This window comes from Saccopteryx leptura, chromosome 6, assembly GCF_036850995.1.
Source record: "Saccopteryx leptura isolate mSacLep1 chromosome 6, mSacLep1_pri_phased_curated, whole genome shotgun sequence".
Classification (NCBI taxonomy): domain Eukaryota; kingdom Metazoa; phylum Chordata; class Mammalia; order Chiroptera; family Emballonuridae; genus Saccopteryx; species Saccopteryx leptura.
In genome coordinates, this window is record NC_089508.1 from 50392986 (window position 1) to 50411870 (window position 18885).

The following is an 18885-nucleotide window of genomic DNA, read 5'->3' on the forward strand; positions in this document are numbered from 1 at the left end:
GTCCCTGGTCCCCCCCTGTACCTCAGATCCAGAGAATGCCCTATCCGAAAACCCTGAAATAAAGTAAGGAAACCACATTGCTACTTCTGCTGAAGGGCTTGTCTGCACTTTCTTAAAAATAAGCAGTCATTCTTCCAAAAAAGGAAAAAACACAAAGCAAGGCTGTCAATCTCAGGCCTCAGACAAATGGAATAAAGTTGCGACTTCTCTCTCCCAAAGTCACTTACTGTACATTTGGGCTGTCACAGCCTTTGAGATGCAAATCGCAGCAAGCAGAAGGCAGCTTGTAGAACAAAGAACCATTGAGGAAAGATCAGAAAAATGGATTTGGAAAAGGATCTCTGAATTCCCCCAGGAGAGGGGGAGACAGATCTGCAGAAGGGAGCAGTGGTGGAGATTTGGGGCTATGTTATGGGACAGAGAAGGACTGAGGAGCTCCATGCTCATTGTGGGAAGCGATGGGGAGGGAGAGAAATTTGGAATGGAACCATAGGCTTTGGATGAGTGAAAAGGTCTGATTTTATTAGTTTTCGGCACTGAGCTAGGCACTTTTCCTCCCTTCTTTTAATCTTAGGCCTCAAACATACTGCGAATCATGGAGCTAACTGGTTTGCCAATTATTGGGTTCGATTCCAGAGAGAAAGCGCTGGGTGGGGCAATACTGTTCTAAGGGCTTGAAGGGGGGATGCAGCACCCCTGCGGTCCGGTCCGGGAAGCCCCTGCAGGGCACCACATTGTCCCTGGGGCTGGGAGGGGAGGGGATCCCAGGACCTGAGAAGGGAAACCTCAGCTGGAAAGATGGAGCCCTGTGCCTCTGGGACCTGGCCTCCGGTCAGCACAGAGCCTCCTTCTGGAGCACTTCCTGTGTGCAGGCCCTGCGCACATGTTCCCTACCCTCTGGGGCTCTTGTCCAATCGAGGTGGCTAACTGACTACAGACTCCATGGCAACAGGAACTTGGTCTCGTGTCTTGCTGCATCTCGGGTCCTGGACCTGGGACTAGGACTTAGTAGGTATTCGATATATATTTGTTGGATGGATGGATGGGTGAATAAATCAATGGATGAGAGGGTAGATGGATGGGTGGGTTGGGGGTAGTGGGTAAATGAATAAATAAATGGATTAGAGGGTGGGTGGCTGGGTGGGTGGATGGATGCATGTGGATGGGTGGATGCTTGGATGGATGCATGTGGATGGGTGGATGCTTGGATGGATGCATGTGGATGGGTGGATGCTTGGATGGATGCATGGGAGAAGGTGGGTGGATGGACAGGTGGATAGATGGATGGATGGATTAACCATCTAGGAAGATAAGGAAGCATATAAAAAGTACTCTAACAACGATAGATACAAAATGCCTCCAGACAGGTGCTGGAATGGGGAAAGGTCCATGGAGCTGACCCCATCTGAGCTGGGCCTTGAGAATGAGAAAAGGCTATTCTTATATTCCGCACAGTACCCACCAGCACACGGGTGAGTACATATTCAACTAAAATGCTGTTAGAAGGGAACAGAATGTGAGAGCTAAACTGAACTCCAGAGATCATTGGTCCAACCTCACCATTTTACAAAAGAGAAAACTAGAACACAGGAAGGTAAGTGGCTCACCTGAAGTCATACAGCAATGACATGGCAAGGCAGAGACTCAGTGACAGCCTGATTTGTCAGACCCTGTGCTGTGCTACTCTCCTGCTCCAGGGCTCTGCTCTTCCCACGGAGATGCCTGTGGATCTTTGCTACCATTCCTGCCTCAGGCCACCTCTGCCACTCACCCCTGCCGGGCTGTGGAGACAGGGAGCAACAGCCCAGCCCTGGTCAGGCCTCCCATCCTTGAAGACCAGGCTCAGGAGAATAAGCAAGAGGAGGCCACAGTGAGTGGGCGAGAAGGGAATGCAGCCCCCCAGCCCCAGGACTGAGGAGGAGCTGTTCGGCCACCAGGTTGAGACCAAGCAGGCGTGGGGTGGGGGGAGGCCCCAGGGCTTACCCAGGGGGTAGGAGTGACCCTCACCTGGAGATCAGGCCCAGCACCCCAACCCCAGGATTGTGTTATTTTCACTATATGCAGCTAAAGATAAATTAACCAGGGACTCTAGTGTCTGGAGAATGCAATAATGGCCCATCATTTTGAACTGCTGGCAGGAGCAGTTAAAATGGACTTGTTCAAACACCATGGAGTTGGCTCCTTGAGCAAAACGTGAGCAGGACCCTCTCAGAGAACTCACACCTGCTGGCCTGCCCCCAGGTCTCTAAGACCAGGCCTGATAATACTTGGGCCCTCAGTGCCTGGCATGGCTGAGTGCCCAGTCCATAGCCAGGACTAAAGGAACGATGCTCTCTGAATAATGCTCTCTGGTGTGGTCTCCTGCTCCAGGACACCTCTCTTCACCTCTCCTTGCCGAATGAAATTGCTGCTTCAGTCCTTCAGAGAGGAAGCTTCCCCATAGGCTCTCAGAAATGCCTGCTCTCCTGGCTTCCAGGAGAGAGGGGCACACGTGGTGTCGGCTCATCACAGGAGCTCACGCAATACAGACTGAATTAATGTTCAAGGAAATCCTTGGAGACATGCAAATGACAGTAATAGCAACATAAGGCTCATCTATAGACACGTCTCTCCCGAACTCTTTGTAAGGTGGGCAGACGTGTGGCTGGGAGAGCCCTACGTTGAAATTCTGCCCCTTGTGTACCAGGCAATCTTGAACGAGTCACTTGACTTCTTCGAACCTGTTTCTTCATCTGTAAAATGGGGAGAATAACTACTTTCATCATGGGACTGGAGGTGAGATTCAAAGAGAGCAGAGGTGTTAGACCCTCAAACGTTCCCTAGGTGATTCTAGAGTGCAGCAGGGCCAAGAACCTCTGGGGAGAGAACCCAGACACCTGATGTTCAAGCCAGGCTTCTTTCTTTTCTACCAGGTGCCAGGTGGGGTACCAGGAAGCTGGCTAAAGCTCAGGCATACGAGCCTTGTGCTTCCAGCCTTGGTCTTTTTGGGTCTGGATGGCTGCCCCAGGGAGTGTGGCAGGAAAGGGGAGGTGCACCTGGGGAGGCCCAAGTGATTAATCAGGCCTGGGCACAGTGCCTGGTCTCTGGAATATTCATAAGGCCCCTCCAGCTGTGCCAGGCAATCAGGGTGCTGATTGCTCCCCCATCTGCAGCTTAACATTCCACTCCAGAGAGTAGTGAGCTGGCGGCTGAATGCTAACTAGGGGGAAAACAGGCTCTGGCCTTCACAACAGCGGCCTGAACAGGAGCCCCGGGAAAGACAAATCCACTGCTTCGAGATCTGCCCGCCAGCCAGAACATATCTGCTCACCAGCATCACGGGCCACGGAAAGGGTCGTGGATTCAGAAATCAGAGAGCAGATTTCAGGTCCAGCTCCGGCACTGACCAACTGTATGCCCGTCTCTGCAGCCTCAGCTTCCCCAACTGGAAAATGCGATGGTTCCACCTACCACCTGAGAGGATGAAGACAGGTCTGCTGGACCAGAGTGCCATACAAAGACAAGGCATTGTCACTGTTTGGCTCCCTACCCTGGAGAAAAGTTTTTACTCATAAATATTAAAATCTCAGGCCAACAGGCTTTCAGGGAAACAAAACAAAAGGAATGACACTTCCTGGAAGAGGGGCAGCCTCTCTCTGCAGGCTCAGGAATTCGGGGGTCCTGGGTTCACAATGGTCTCATCTGGCCCAAGCCTCTCAGGGAAGCCAGAAGGGAACGAGAGGGACACCAACAGTAGATAGAAAGCAATTTGGAAAAAAATCGACAACAACAGACAGTGTTCTGGGGGACTCTCGGTGGTTTAGGATGACAGTCTGCTGCCATTGTAGGGTCAATGTAGGGGAGGGACAAAAGTGTGCCACGTGAGTCCACAGCTCACGACTAACCCTCAAAGCAATGATCAGGAGTCATCAAGAAATGGCCCAAACCTTTTCTGTGTTTTTAGTGAGTAACACAGGAAACTGTTTTCTAGGGAGATTTCTATCAAACTGAGGGGAAAATGCTGAAGCTAAAATAATATAACCTTCTTCCCAGGAAATCGATCTGCTTGGGACGGCTCATCTCTGCTGAGAAAATGAGGGGTTTCCGAATTCAGCATGATTGTTACTGTTGTTTATTAGCCCTTCTTCCCCTTACCCACCAGCCAGGCCCTTGCCTGCAGGTCCAGCTCTGACCACAGGGGGCAGGAGACTGACAGCCTTGGCCCAGGCAGTAGGCAGTGGCAGTCTCTTCTGGGGGTGGGACTCTGCTCCACAGAATCTGGGGTCCTGCTCAAACTCAGTGAACCACTCAGATCTTGGAGCTGCTTCATTCTCCCAGCCATCCACCCTGCAACGCTCATCACCGCCTGCCCATATGGATAATGTCTGTATTTTCTCCAACAAGCTCATAAACCTGCGTCACTCTGGGAGATGGATTCAGCTTTGGGCTATGTGGCCTCTGACACCTTAGGGGCTCCCTCCTCACATCGGCAAACTGCTTTCATTACTCTTTTCTCCCCCTAAAGCAGATAACATTATGCATTCATCTAAAAAGCTTTTTAGAAAATATTGCTAAGGAAAACAAAGACAATGAAAGAGCACTCACGATCCCAATACTTGAAGATAACACCTCTAGGACCAGGTGTCTATTCTCTCAGTCTTTTCCAGACAGGGAGGTGGGTACATAGATATTTTTAAATGGGATCATTTAAGTATATTTCACCATTTTGTTTTTCACTTAACAGTGTGCCATAAACAGTTTTCTCTCGTTAAATATTCTTCTGCACCAGTGGTTCTCAAAAGTATGGGTTGGGACCCGTGGGGTCCCAGGACTTTTTCAAGAAGTCTGTTGGGTTAAAACTATTTTCATAATAATGCAAAGACATTATTTGCTTTTTCACTCTGCTCTCTCAGGAGTGCACCGTGGAGTTTGGGAGAGGCTGCCTAATATGTGATATCACAACAGGCCAAATGCAGATGCAGATATGCAAATCATGTTTGTCTATGCAACAGACTAATTTAAAGAGATTTGCAAACATGTAAAACAATGCCATTCTTCTCATTAATTTTTTTTGTTTTAGAAAGTATAGTAAAATATATTATTTGGAGAACATGAAAATATATTTTTTGGAGAACATAAAAGGGTTTTATTGTTGTTTTTAAATAAAGTAACATACATATTTTTGAAATTTCTTGGTTTTTATTTATTTAATTTTTTTTTTGTAAGTGCGAGGAGGGGTGATAGAGGGACAGACTCCTGCATGAGCCCTGACCGGGATCCACCCAGTAACCCCCATCTGGGGCCAATGCATGAATCAACCAAGCTATTCTCAGAACCTGAGGCCAACGCTGGGGCCAACAAAGCTATCCTTAGCACCTGGGCCAACACTTGAACCAATCAAGCCACTGGCTGTGGGAGGGGAAAAGGGAGGAAAAGGGGAGAGGGAGAGGGAGAAAAGCAGATGGTCACTTCTCCTGTGTGCCCCGGCTGGAGATTGAACCCAGGATATCCATATGCCAGGCCAATGCACTATGCACTGAGCCAACTGGCCAGGGCCTTGGTTTTTATTTTAAATATGCTAAATATTTATAGACATAGTCCATGTAAGCAAAAGCTCTTTGGGGTCTGCAATAATTTTTCAGTCAAGTGGTTCTGGGGCTGAACAGTTGAGAGCGACTGTCTGTCACCAGTTCTGATGATTTCACCACGCCCCCAGGTTTGCTCAGCCACTTCCTTATTGATGGATCTGCAGGTTGTTTCCACTGTTCACTATTATAAATATGCTACACAAACCATCACGTACTTATGTAAACTGAAAACTTCATGAAGTTAGAGAAAACAACAGAATCCAACAGGCAGTGTGAGTCATCATTCTCAATCCATTCTTTTTTTTTTTTTTTAATCCAGTGAGAGGAGGGGAGGCAGAAAGACAGACTCCTGCATGTGTCCTGACCGGGATCCACCCAGCAAGCCCACTAGGCGGTGATGCTCTGCCCATCTGGGGCATTGCTCTATTGCTCAGCAACCGAGCTCTTCTTAGTGCCTAAGGCAGGAGGCCATGGAGCCATCCTCAGCACCTGGGACCAACTCCCTCCAGTCGAGCCTTGGCTGCAGGAGGAGAAGAGAGAGGGAGAGAAGCGAGAGGAGGAAGGACAGAGAAGCAGGTGGGTGTTTTTCCCGTGTGCCCTGACCAGGAATCGAACCCAGGATGTCCACTTTCTGGGTTAACCACCGAGCCAACCAGCCAGGGCCTCTCAGTCCATTCTTAATCAAATTAAACAAAATGTATCAGAGAATGTGAGCAAATAAAGTTGAAAAGCTATGTGTACTTTTTTCAGCGAGAGAGAGAGAGAGAGAGAGAGAGAGAGAGAGAGAGAAATGGAGCGACAGACAGGAAGGGAGAAAGATGAGAATCATTGACTCATAGTTGTGGCACCTTGGTTGTTCATTGATTGCTTCTCATATGTGCCTTGATGGGGGGTGGGGCTGTAGCCAAGTCAATGACCCCTTGCTCAAGCCAGCAACCTTGGGCTTAAGCCAGCAACCTGGGGCTTCAAGCCAGCTACCACAGGTCATGTCTATGATCCCAGATTCAAGCTGGCGAGCTCGTGCTCTAGCCGGGTGGGCCCACATTCAAGCCTGTGACCTCGGGGTTTCAAACCTGGTTCCTCAGCATCCTGGGCCGATGCTCCATCCACTGTGCCACTGCCTGGTCAGGCAAGCTATGTGTACATTGACTAAATATGTATGTGTACAGATACCTTGTATCTTTCTATACATAGAGAGAAATACCCTGTGAAGAGTATTTTCTTTTCTGCAATCCATGAAATGTTTACAAAAGCTGATCTAAAAAAACAAAGCTGATCATATTTTAGACCAGTGCTACTGACAGTATAAAACTCTGGTACCATTACAGAAATTGAGAGGAAGAGTTTAGAAACTTTTATGCAATTTGAAAGAGAATTTTTTTTTTACTTATTAATTTTTAGAGGAAGAAGAAGGGAAAGAGAGAGAGAGAGAGAGAGAGAGAGAGAGAGAGAGAGAAACATCGATTGTTGTTCCATTTACTCATGTCATTGGTTAATTTTTTAATGTGCCCTGATTGGGGATCGAACCTGCAACCTCAGCACATCAGGACAATGCTCTAATTGGCCGAAGCTTCCCGGCCAGGGCCAGGAGAGAGAAATTTTATTTCTTTTGGAAATAATAGAAGTTGACGTTTGTAAATAATAAAAATTAAGCACTAAAAACATGTTGCACACATTCCCGGGGAATGTTTCTGTAGGATGGATTCCTAGAAGTGGACTTCCCGGGCCAGTGACACGCACCTTTAAATGTTAACACAGATCGCCAGGTTGCCTCCGTTTACATCTCGGCACGGAATACAGCAAGAGTGGATGTGAGCGTCTGCTCTCACAGCTTTGGGAGGACCAAGGACTACTGCTAGGTTAAGTCTCTTTCTATTTAGCACGTTATAAGATATAATTTGTCTTTCTGAAAACTGCTAACTCACATCCTCAGCCCGTTTTCTAGGTTCTTTTTCTCACTGATTTCTCTGGACTCCTTACATATTCTGCACACGAATCTTTTGTCTGTTATGTATTTTAACTATTGTACTCGATTATGTGGTTTGCCTCTAATTTTGCTTACGTGTCTCATTGAAGTGCCAAAACTTTTCCTTTTTTTAAAAAAGTATTCTAATCTATTCATCATTTCCTTCTTGTCTTAGAAAGCCTTTTCTCATTGCATGATTTTAAAAATGCTCTCCATTTTTCTCCAGTATACTTGAAGCTTTCCTCTCCTTTTTGTCTTTGAATGTTTAATCCACCTGGAAGTAACTTCTCTTAGGATGTGAGGCCCTGACTGCTGACCTCTGCGAGCCGCTGAGTGGAGTATGGCAAGGGGTCGGCCACGGTGTGAGCCTCGCAGGAATGTGCTGGGGAACTGCTGCTGGAGCTGAGCTAGTTAGGTATTTGAGCCCATCTGGGGAGGGAAGCTACATTTCAGAATCCCTTCGAATGTGTTACAGCCCCTGAGTCAACCGGCAAAGTTGAGGAGCAGAGCTGACGATCCTCCCAAAAAAGCAGCAAAACATCTTCAACATGTCACGTGATTCACAAGGAGTTTTCATGTCCGTTATCCCACTCAATGCCAACCTCACAGATGTAGACGGAGGAGGATTTAGGATCCTCACTGTACCATTACAGAAAAATAAAATTGCAGAGAGGTTAAGCGACATGCCTGAGGCCATGCTAAAATCCAGACCTCCTGCTGCAAAGTCCACCGCTTCTCGGACCTATCTGTGCCCCGGGCACTGTCCTCAATATCACTGCAGCTGCCCGTTTGGCGGAAGGGAGGATCTGGCCCAAGTCTTCCCCAAACCTGTGCTCTCCCACTGTGGGTCGGAGAGACTGGAAAAAGCCATCCGCTACCACCAGCTGAGGGTGGATTTCAAGACCAAGCTTTCCTCCTCATGCACCTCCTCCTCCCCTGAGCGGTTTGGCAGAGGGTGGGAGTGGAGATGAGTCAGGCCGGGAAGGGTGAGCTCAGCCATAAACAAGCAGGACTGACAGCGAGCACTTCTCCTGAGGCGCGTGACCTCCCACGGGCCTCTGGGGACTCTGCCTGAACAGCAGAGCTTCAAAATTTCATGATCTAGGCTTTGCCGATTTAATTTGCTGTACTCACGAAGGCAGACGGAGAGGGGAAAATCTTTAGATAGAAGGTGTGGGATGAGGGAGAAGGCAAATGATTGTAAGTCTCTCAGTGGAGAGCTGCAATGTTTTTTGTTTTATTTTCTTTTTTAAATAAGTGTGCCATTTTTGCAGACGTCCAATGTGCCCATGGCTGCGTCTTCCTCCCTTCCAGCTCCAACCCAAAATAACATCCAGGACACAGGGTGGGAGAGCTGGACCTGGTCTTGGAGATCATGTGTGTCAGTCCCTCGGGTTAACAAGAACCTCAGGTATCCTGGGGAAAGTGACTTGTCTAAGTGCACACCTGTGGGGGAGCTCTGGGAACAGATCTCAGGTCTTCCGGAAGGCAGACACACTTGTTCTGGTGAATCCCTGGAGAACCTTGGGGAGGCACAGCCACTGGATACGTGATGAGGAAGTCAAAGGTAGTGAGGGGTGCAGAGAGAAACAGGGGCAACTGCCTATGCATGACCAAGGAGGGCTTCTCTCTGCCCAGAGAGACGCTGGGCACCTACCTGCTCCAGGGGGATGACTAGGAAGGACCCTCCTCCCGCACTCTCGGTGACGATGGCCAGGAAGCGGGCATTGACGGCACAGAAGTGGTTATCATGCACATTCTTGGTGATGGGGATCCCGTCGAAGCAGTGCTCCCGGTTGGCCACCTTCCCATACACGTTCCGGAACTTGGAGCTTCGGTATTGCGGACGCCAGGACATCTATGGGGGGCCAGGAAAGACAAGGGTCAGGCTGGTCACTGTTGCCTGAAAGGCCTTGGCTAGACACTGGGGAGGAGAGCTGCTCCCCAGGAATGCAGGAGGTGGGCCAGCATTGGTGCTGTCCTCAGGACACAGGGAGAGGGGAAGGCATCTCCAAGAATTGTGTGCCCAACCCTGTGCTAGAGCAGTTACTCTTAATAAAGCCCTACAGGAGTGAAGATTGCCATGAGGGTGTTCACACATTTCCTGCCTTTTTTTTTTTTAAGTGAGAGGAGGGGAGATAGTAAGACAGACTCCCACATGTACTGCAACTGGATCCACCTGGCAACCCCCATCTTGGGCCGATGCTTGAATCAACCGAGCTATTTTTAGCACCTTAGGCTGACACCTAGACCAATCAAACCACCCTCAGTGCCCAGGGTGACACTCGAACCAATGGAGCCACTGGCTGCAGGAGGAAAAGAGGGAGAGAAGGGGGGAGTGAGGAGCAGATGATTGCTTCTCTTGTGTGCCCTAAACAGGAATTAAACCTGGGATGCCCATATGCTGGGTTGATGCTCTATCCATTGAGCAAACCAGCCAAGGCCATTTCCTGGTTTTGGTACATACTCCCATCCCACCTTCCAGAAAGGATGTAGGGTCCTTTCACTTCCAAGGGACTTGCCATGTGATAGAGTAAGACCACCCACCCAACAACCTATATGGGCTTGTTCGTGCCAGAGATTGCTCAAACTACAGGAGGTGCAGACAGGTCGGCTGGGTGTCCACAGAGAGAACATTGCTGATGACAAGGGGTGGGAGGAAGATGTCCCCTCTATATGCAAGGAGCCAAACAGCCACCCATTATCATCCCTCCTCTGATTCTCTCAGATTTCTAACCCACAAGTGCACCCTCAGAAATTGTTTAGTCCCATATGTTATCATCATTGTCACCACCAGGTACAGAAAGGTGAAGTGACTTGTCCAAGGTTATACAACTAATGAGTTGGACCATGAACACAGCTTTGTTGGCTGTAAATCTAAGACTTTCTCTTATGTCAGACTACCCTTTGGAGAAAGGCTTCTCAATGTGTGGACCACAGATGACCAGGATCAAAATCATCTGGTGTGAGGGAGGTTTCTGAGCCTCCTTCCCACATCATTTGTTAGAAATGTAGATTTCTGGGTCCCCGTCCAGACCTACTGAATTCAGTACGTGGAGGATGGAGCCCAGAAGTGAACATTTAAGTCAGTTCCATCCCCTACAGTGAGAGTGAAGTTTAAGAGTCCGTGTTCTAGAGAGTGGAGTGGTATCCTCCCCAGCCCTCCCTGACTACTATCTAGGACACAGGCTCCAGCCAACCAGCAAACCAACCAACCAAACGGTTCCCACTGCATGCCTGTCCCAGGATATACACAGAGGTTGGGTGAGGGTTGGATGGGCAGCCCGCAATGGAGCCCAGCTTCACGGGAGGATGGCAACCCCTATGTGGACCCTATGAATGGTCACCATCACAGGTGGAGTCCTGGCAGGCACACATCCAAGCGTGCTGAGCCACAGGCGAGCATCCAGCCCAGGGCCTGACACACCGCGGAGCTCAATAAAACACTTTGTAAAATGAACATGCTTCTGGCCTGACTTTGCCATTATCCATCCCCCCCTTCCTGCCAAATCTCCTGATGTGTCTTGAGTCTCCCACCCGAATTCAGGACGGAAAGGGGCAGGCTCATTTCTTCACAAGAATTTTGCAAGGGGAGGAAAACAATAGGAAACACCGCCACAGAATCAGAAAAACAACTCTGGGGATTTGACTGAAAACAAAACTTTGCATTTGATTTGAATAAAGCCAGGAGCTCAGCCACAAAGCCGTCTTTATTGGAGGACCAAGTTCAGAGCCAATGAGGAGAAACGCAGGGAAGCCTCCTCACCTTTACTCCCCTTTATTGGAGGAAGAAGTTCAGAGCCAATGAGGAGAAACGCAGGGAAGCCTCCTCACCTTTACTCCGCACACGGCTCCACTCCCCCAGGCCACCCGCACCCCGCAGGGCCAGTCTCCCTACTTTCCAATCCTCCCCGCCTCCCCGCCCCTGTGCCCGCTGTAGCCCTCTGCTGTCTGCCTTCTTCTCTTTCTGCAAAGTTCTGCCCCAGGTCATTCAGGACAAAGTCCTGCTGCTGGGCAAGCCCACTGGGTGCTGCCTGGTTGGTCACTACTGGCTGTGTGGCCTCAGCCAAGCTCCCTCCACTCTCTCGGCATCTGCTCACCAGGATTACATCAGCGCTTCCCAGAGTGGCATCTCAGGCGGTCGCTTACAGTTCCTTTACATCAGCGGTTCTCAACCTGTGGGTCGCGACCCCCGGCGGGGGTCGAAGGACCAAAACACAGGGGTCGCCTAAAGCCATCGAAAATACATTTTTTAGAAGTCCCGGGTTCGATTCCCAGCCAGGGCACACAGGAGAAGCGCCTATCTGCTTCTCCACCTCTCCCCCTCTCCTTCCTCTCTGTCTCTCTCTTCCCCTCCCGCAGCCGAGGCTCTATTGGAGCAAAGATGGCCCGGGCGCTGAGGATGGCTCCTCGGCCTCTGCCCCAGGTGCTAGAGTGGCTCTGGTCACAACAGAGCGACACCCTGGAGGGGCAGAGCATCGCCCCCTGGTGGGCAGAGCTTCGCCCCTGGTGGGCATGCCGGGTGGATCCCGGTCGGGCGCATGCGGGAGTCTGTCTGACTGTCTCTCCCCGTTTCCATCTTCAGAAAAATACAAAAAAAACAAAAAAAAATACATTTTTTATTTAAAAATGTATTGTATAATAAATATGTATTTTCTGATGGCTTTAGGTGACTCTGTGTTTTGGTCATTCGACCCCCACCAGGGTCGCGACCCACAGGTTGAGAACTGCTGCTTTACATGGTACAGAGATGAAGTTTTTAATTGTAGTCATTATGTGTTTATTTTAATTTGCATTAAAAAATATAACTTGCATGCCAAATCTACAATTTCACAGATTTTATTGCTAATAAGGCTAAGTTAAAAAATAATGAATCAATTCAAAGAAAAACTAATATGAAAATTATAGTACAGCGGTACGTGGATAAAATTGAATTTTAGGAAAAATTCAATCTGATATGGAAGTGCTGGAAATCGCTCTGTCTCTTCCAAGTAGAACATGCTAGATTCCAGAGTTCCCAAGGAAAAGAAAGGAAATGGGGAGCTTGCTCACTCCAACTTCCCGTTACTTGCTGGTGCAGTTCTGGCCTGGAATGTCTTTACCCCTCCTCTCTGCCCAGCCCCACCTTAGCTTGTCCAACTCACCCAGACTCCACAGCCCACCATGACAGCCAGCACCTCTCCCTAAGCTCCTAGTCTAGAGCTGTCACAGGCTCTCTTGTCCCGAGGGCGTCGTCTCAGCTCTGTGATGGCAGGAAGTGACATCACAGTCTCTGAGCGGAGCTGGAAGCTATTCTGTGCTTTTCCTGGGCAGCCCAGGGGGGTCCTGAATGCCGCGGGGAAACCTGCGGGGTATCTGGCCTCATGAGCACCTCCTCGGAGGGATCCCCGCCTGGTGGGGAGACAGATGGGTACAGTTTGGCTTCCACCAGAAGGCAAACCTCAGGGAGCCACATACTAGCCCTTCTGGTGAGCAGCAGCACGAGTTCTTTCTCCACCCTGAGCACAGACCATGGCCGGGCACCTGGGATGCGCTGAACCGGGCCTGTTTGTAATCGGTCCAGCTCTGTGCTTTCCCAGAGCCGATTTCATTTCAGGGTCTCATGGGTGGCAGTGAGGGAAAGGGCAAAAAGAACCAGACCGAGAGCCATGCAGATTTAGATACAGGCTACGTCTGCTGCTGCCTTGCTGTGTGAACTTGGACAAGCCACTTGATCACTCTGTGCCACCTCCAGCCACTATAAAGGAGGCTGATACACCCCACTGCCTCCAAGTGTGTGGAAGGGTCAGTGCCACGTTGCTATGCTGTGCATAGCACAGGGCTGGCATCCTCTGGATGCTCAAAGGGGCAGAATATGAGGCAGGAGAAGACTGGCTGGGCACTGTGCCCCCACCACAGACCTGCTGTCCATTCCAAACACTGCAGAGCCCTGCAGTCTGAGGGGCTGAGATTGAGCCCAGGCCCTCTGGTCCCCGAGCTGCATCCTCCACGGCTGGGGGATCAACATGGGCCTCCTGGGAAATGCATTGGCCCAGAGCTCCTGGGACATCCAGACAAGCTGACCTGAACCCTCTACACCACAGGCATATTTCCCTGGGGCGGGGGTGGGGGGCAGCGAGCTTGCGGTTGCCCGCGATCTCTGGATCTATTTTCCCACCTGACTTCACTTCATCCTCCCCCACGCCTTTCCTCCCCGTCTCCTTCCTCTTTTCCCTGTTCTTTCTGTGTTGTCCCCACCCTCGCCTTGCTTCCCTCTCTCTGCCACCTCCCTGTTCCTGTGGATACAGCAAAGAGGCATTTGTGGCCACGGCTCCTAGCCGGCACACGTGCACTCTTCTTGAAAACATTTCGTGTCGCCCCTCACAGCCCAGCTAGCGTTGCTGAGCTGGATGTTGTGTCCCGGGGGACCAGAGCCCTCAGGCTGGGGGTCTGCACTCAGCTGGCATGTTCTTCCAGTGAGTGTGTCTCCTGGGGTAGCGCTCCCCCCACAGCAGGCTCTAGAGTGATGCAGGCCTGCTTCTTGGGAACACGGAGAGTGTCTTGCCAAGGGCTTTGTTCTCAGCAAGCCTGGCACTGGCCTCTCCCCATTGGCTGGTAGACAGGGGCTGGATCTCCATAGAGATTCCCTGTGCTGGGCCGTGGAAGGGCTGATGGAGGGAGGCCGGGCCCCTGCTCATCAGTGGTTCTTCCTCACTGAGCCCGCAGCTTCACCCCACCGGAACCCACAGCAGGCATGCCTGGCAGAGCCCCGAGGGACTAGCAGTCTTGTGTTTCCACTTCCCGTTCCACTCCTACCAACCTTGGGAAAGACACTTTGTTTCTCTGAGTCTCAGGTGCTCCATTTCTAAAATGAGATCCATAATTTCTAACATAGTGAGGTTGTTTGAAGAATCAAAATGAGATAATGTAGGTGCAAGGTCCCACTTGAGATAAGCTACCACTGCTGCTGCTGTGGGCCATTTCTACTGAGGGGGCCCCTGGGAAGCACCAGGCATAGACCCTGCTTTCAAATATCAATATATTACAAGCGAGTGGAAGAGATAAAACTGATGCGAATTCAACAAACGTTTGGTGGCAAAGAGACTGTAAGGATTCTAAGTGCTACAGGAATGAGAGGTCAGGGAAGGTGGGGGGATCAGGGTAGGCTTCCTGGAGGAGGAGTCCATTCACTTGCACTGAGAGCGCCCCAGGCACTGTGTACACATTGATTAGTTTCATAATCCACCATCAGGAAAGTACAAGGTGCTTGTACAGGGTGGGAAACAGTCTCAGTCAAAGTTCAGACAGCAAGTGCAGAGTTGATTTGAACCTGTTCTTCCTGACTCTGCAGTCCATATTGTTTTCTCCAACATTTTATTATGAAATATTTCAACATACAAAAGTAGCCAAGAATCACCCACCATTGAGTGGAATTATAATTTGGCTATACATCTTCGCGTTTGTGTGTGTGTGTAACTTCTTTCTTTTGTGAAATAAGTTGAAAGGAAGTTGCAAACTTCATGACTCCTGCCCCACTGTTGCATAGCAGGAATTTCCTACAAAGGAGGACAATTTCCTAATTAGTACATCATGATCATCATGTCTAAGAAAATTAACAATTCCTTGATACCATCTAATACCCAACCCATATTCAAAATTCTCCAAAATGCCTTTCATAGCTATTCTATCTTTTGAACCAGGGTGAGGATCCACATTGCTCCCGTGTTTCATTTGGTTGTGATCTCTCTTTTGCTCATTTAAATCTAGAACATTCCCATCACGGTTTTTATTTATTTGTTTAGAGAGAGAGAGAGAGAAAGTGAGAGAGATGAGAAGCATCAACTCATCGTTGTGGCACCTTAGTTGTTCATTAATTGCTTTCTCATATGTGCCTTGACCAGGAGGCTCCAGCTGAGCCAGGACGCCTTGCTCAAGCCAGTGACCTTTGGGTTGAAGTCAACGACCATGGGGTAAAGTCTATGACCCCACACTCAAGCTGGTGAGCCCACGCTCAAGCTGGCAACCTCAGCATTTTGAACCTGGGTCCTCAGCATCCCATGCCGGTGCTCTATCCACTGTGCCAATGCCAATACCTGGTCAGGCCCATCATGGTTTTGAAAAGTGGTTTTTTAAGTGACATTGACTTTTTCAAGACACCACGTCAGTTATCTTATAAAATGTTCTAGTGATTTGTCTCATTGCTATGTGACATCTTCAAAATCATTCCAGTATTTCCTAGAAACTTTAGGAGTTGGATGTAAAGCCCTGATTTAATGCAGGTTGAAGACACCTCCTGTTATTAATTGGCTGTGCTGGGGGTGAGGCTGGGGAGGTGAGGGCAGAGGAAACGTGTAGGCACACACCTGGCAGGGCCAGTGGCAGTGAGGGAGTTGGCTGGACAGTGCCAACGGTTGTTTTGGAGGATGACAGACAGAGGCTGGAAGACCTGGGAAGCCAGATCGGTCGCCGGCACACAATGTGGCCAGAGTGGGGCATCTACAGGGAGGTCTGACCTTTCCACCCGTGGTTACTACAGGGCTGACTTCATTCTGAGGTCAGACGCATGGGTGTGTAGACAGGGAATAGCAAAGACTCCTCCCTGCTCTGATGGAGGGTGGAGGCCGCGCTGAGGCTGGGGCCAGAGGAGCCTCAGACCTCAGATGGAAATCGGTGGGGGCAGCCCTTTGTCTTTTGCCCCTTTCCTCAAACTCAGCCCAAAGCCTGGTGGACCCCCAGCTAGTTCTAGTGAGGGCAGAACACACTCAGAACCTTCCAGGGAAAAACTGAGACACATTTGAGCTTCCCAAAAGGAAGGATTTTCTTAATGGTCAGAGCTGCCTGAGATGGAAAAGGAAGCTGCCTTGATAGATAATGAGCTTCCCGTCGCTGGAGGGGGTCAAGATTCAGGTGGATGACCTCTAGTCAAGGGTAATGTGGAACAATGGGTGGAACTGGATGGCCTTCCAGCCCAGAGATTGCAGCGCTCCTCTACTTTATGAAAAACACTATGTTGACACAGAGAGGAGCACAGAGGTCGGAGTGCCCAGCAGGAACCCTGATTCTGCCACCTTGGCCGGGGGCCATTCTCTTCTGTAAAACAGGGATCATAATGCCTCCCCAGCTGGGTTGCTGTGACCTTGAATGACAACAGCTGTCATGGCAATTGCTATCTCCAACTAGGGCATCCCACAGAGCTGATTAATGCTTGGTCACTTCTTTTAAGCTGTAGATATGAATGTTTTCTCTCGCCAGCTACTAGATTGTAAGTTATCTGATATTCTGTCTCCTCCTGGCCCCTGTACAGCCCCACCCCACCCCAGGCCTGGTCCAGGACTCCTGTCTGGCAGGAGCCTCCTAGTGACTCTGGTTGAATAATCTCTCCGTATGGCAGGAGGGCAAGAGCCAAGGTCAGGACAAGTGCCCAGTTCTTTAGATGTGGCAAGCACTGGCTCCCTCAGAGCCTCACCCCAGGGTTGTGACTTCAGCTTGCTGAGGTTTTGAGTTTCATTTTCAGAATGATGCTCCACCCCTGCCCACACGACAAGGGCCTGGTCCTTACCCCCCCCCCCCCGCCCCCTTACCACTTCTTGGTCCAAGCTCTTTCTCTGTAGTGTTCGTCCTTCTGGTCACACAGCCCCGTCTCCTCTGAACAACTTGCATCAGGATGCCAAGGCCTCTGAACTCAGTACAGCTCTCAGGCTGGGGCTTAGTGTGTCCCTTGCTGCTGACAGCACAGTATCAGTGAGGGGACAGAGCTTGCAGAATTGCCGCCTACACCACCTACAGCCACCGCCACAACTCTCTGCGAATACCACCTCACTCTCCACCACTCCCAGCTGACCAGTGGGCAGAGCTGGGAGGATACTACAATCCCATTGAAAAAACATCTGGCATGCGTGTTACTAAGCTGAAGCTCAAGGCGTTAAGAGACTAGCCCAAAGTCACAGGCTATGAAAGTTACAGAGACAAGACTTCAGCCAAGAATCCTCTCAGTCTACTGCTCTCCTCCTTCAGCCTCTCCACCAAACTCATACCCCAACACACACATTGTTCCGCACAATACAGAGCAATAGACAAAAATGTGAAAGAACCATACAGCAGGTGGGGTTTCGAGAGTGAGAAAGACTCCAAAGGTTTTTATCTTGACTCTGCCATTTGTTAGCTGTGTGACTTTAGTCTAGTTATTCAACCTCTCTGAGCACCAGTTTATCTGTAAAATGGGGATAATGTCTCCCGGCTCACAGGATACAATGAAGTGAGTAAATGTAAAGTGGCTGACAAGGGACAGGCCGGCACAGGGTAGATGCTTGCCACACATTCGTTCCACCTTCTCCCTCTCTCCTATAACAAAGAGGCGATGACCTCAATGGAGTGTTTACTTGGGGAGGCCAGGCTCTGCCAGGAGGAAGATGGGGCTGGGCTGGGCCAAGGGTCAGGAGGAGGGAGAGGCTCTGGCCTCCAGATGTGTTCAGCAGCTGGGTCCACTCCATGAAGGCCTCCCCTGGGCCCAGGGCCATCCTAGTCTCCCTCTGAGAGGGGGAGGGCCTGGAAGGAAGAAGTATTCATTTCACAGCTGAATGGCCCTTATAGCCTCTTAAGAAATAGAGGCTGGCTTTTTTCTCCTGTGAGATAATCACTATGTACACTCCACATGGAAGCAAATTGTATCCTGTCCTCCGATGCCAAAAAGGAGTTATTGTGGCCAGCGGGTGCATTTTCTAGATGATGAGGACTGAAATCCAGTCATTTAACTAGAACATGGAAATGTACAAGGGAAGTTTTTCTCTTTTCTCTGGCTCAGGTAAGAGGGGAGCTCATGGCTGTATCCCCGGAGAGCTGTCAACTGGAGGAGCCCGGGATGCCTCTGAGAGAGCCATTTCCTGTGCACGTGCCGCCAACTGGAGGAGCCCGGGACGCCTCCGGGAGAGCCACTTCCTGCGCACGTGCCGCCAACTGGAGGAGCCCAGGATGCCTCTGAGTGCCCGTGCTGCCAACTGGAGGAGCCCGGGACGCCTCTGGGAGAGCCACTTCCTGGGCACGTGCCGCCAACTGGAGGAGCCCGGGACGCCTCTGAGAGAGCCACTTCCTGTGCACGTGCCGCCAACTGGAGGAGCCCGGGACGCCTCTGAGAGAGCCACTTCCTGTGCACGTGCCGCCAACTGGAGGAGCCCGGGACGCCTCTGAGAGAGCCACTTCCTGTGCACGTGCCGCCAACCGGAGGAGCCCGGGATGCCTCCGGGAGAGCCACTTCCTGCGCACGTGCCGCCAACCGGAGGAGCCCGGGACGCCTCCGGGAGAGCCACTTCCTGTGCACGTGCCGCCAACCGGAGGAGCCCGGGACGCCTCCGGGAGAGCCACTTCCTGGGCACGTGC

At 50.5% G+C, this 18885-nt stretch overlaps 1 protein-coding gene across 4 annotated transcripts in view; it reads right to left on the reverse strand.

The window, feature by feature from the left end:
- Positions 1 to 18885, reverse strand: part of CORO2B (coronin 2B) — a 185687-nt gene that overhangs the window by 62157 nt on the left and 104645 nt on the right. For 3 of the 4 annotated variants that reach the window (XM_066388306.1, XM_066388305.1, XM_066388304.1), the window contains one exon: positions 9191 to 9391. In XM_066388306.1, coding sequence (XP_066244403.1) covers positions 9191 to 9391 — 201 coding nt within the window. Of the gene's footprint in view, positions 1 to 9190; positions 9392 to 14703; positions 15058 to 18885 lie in introns of those variants that run through there. The other variant, XM_066388303.1, reaches the window with a different exon arrangement.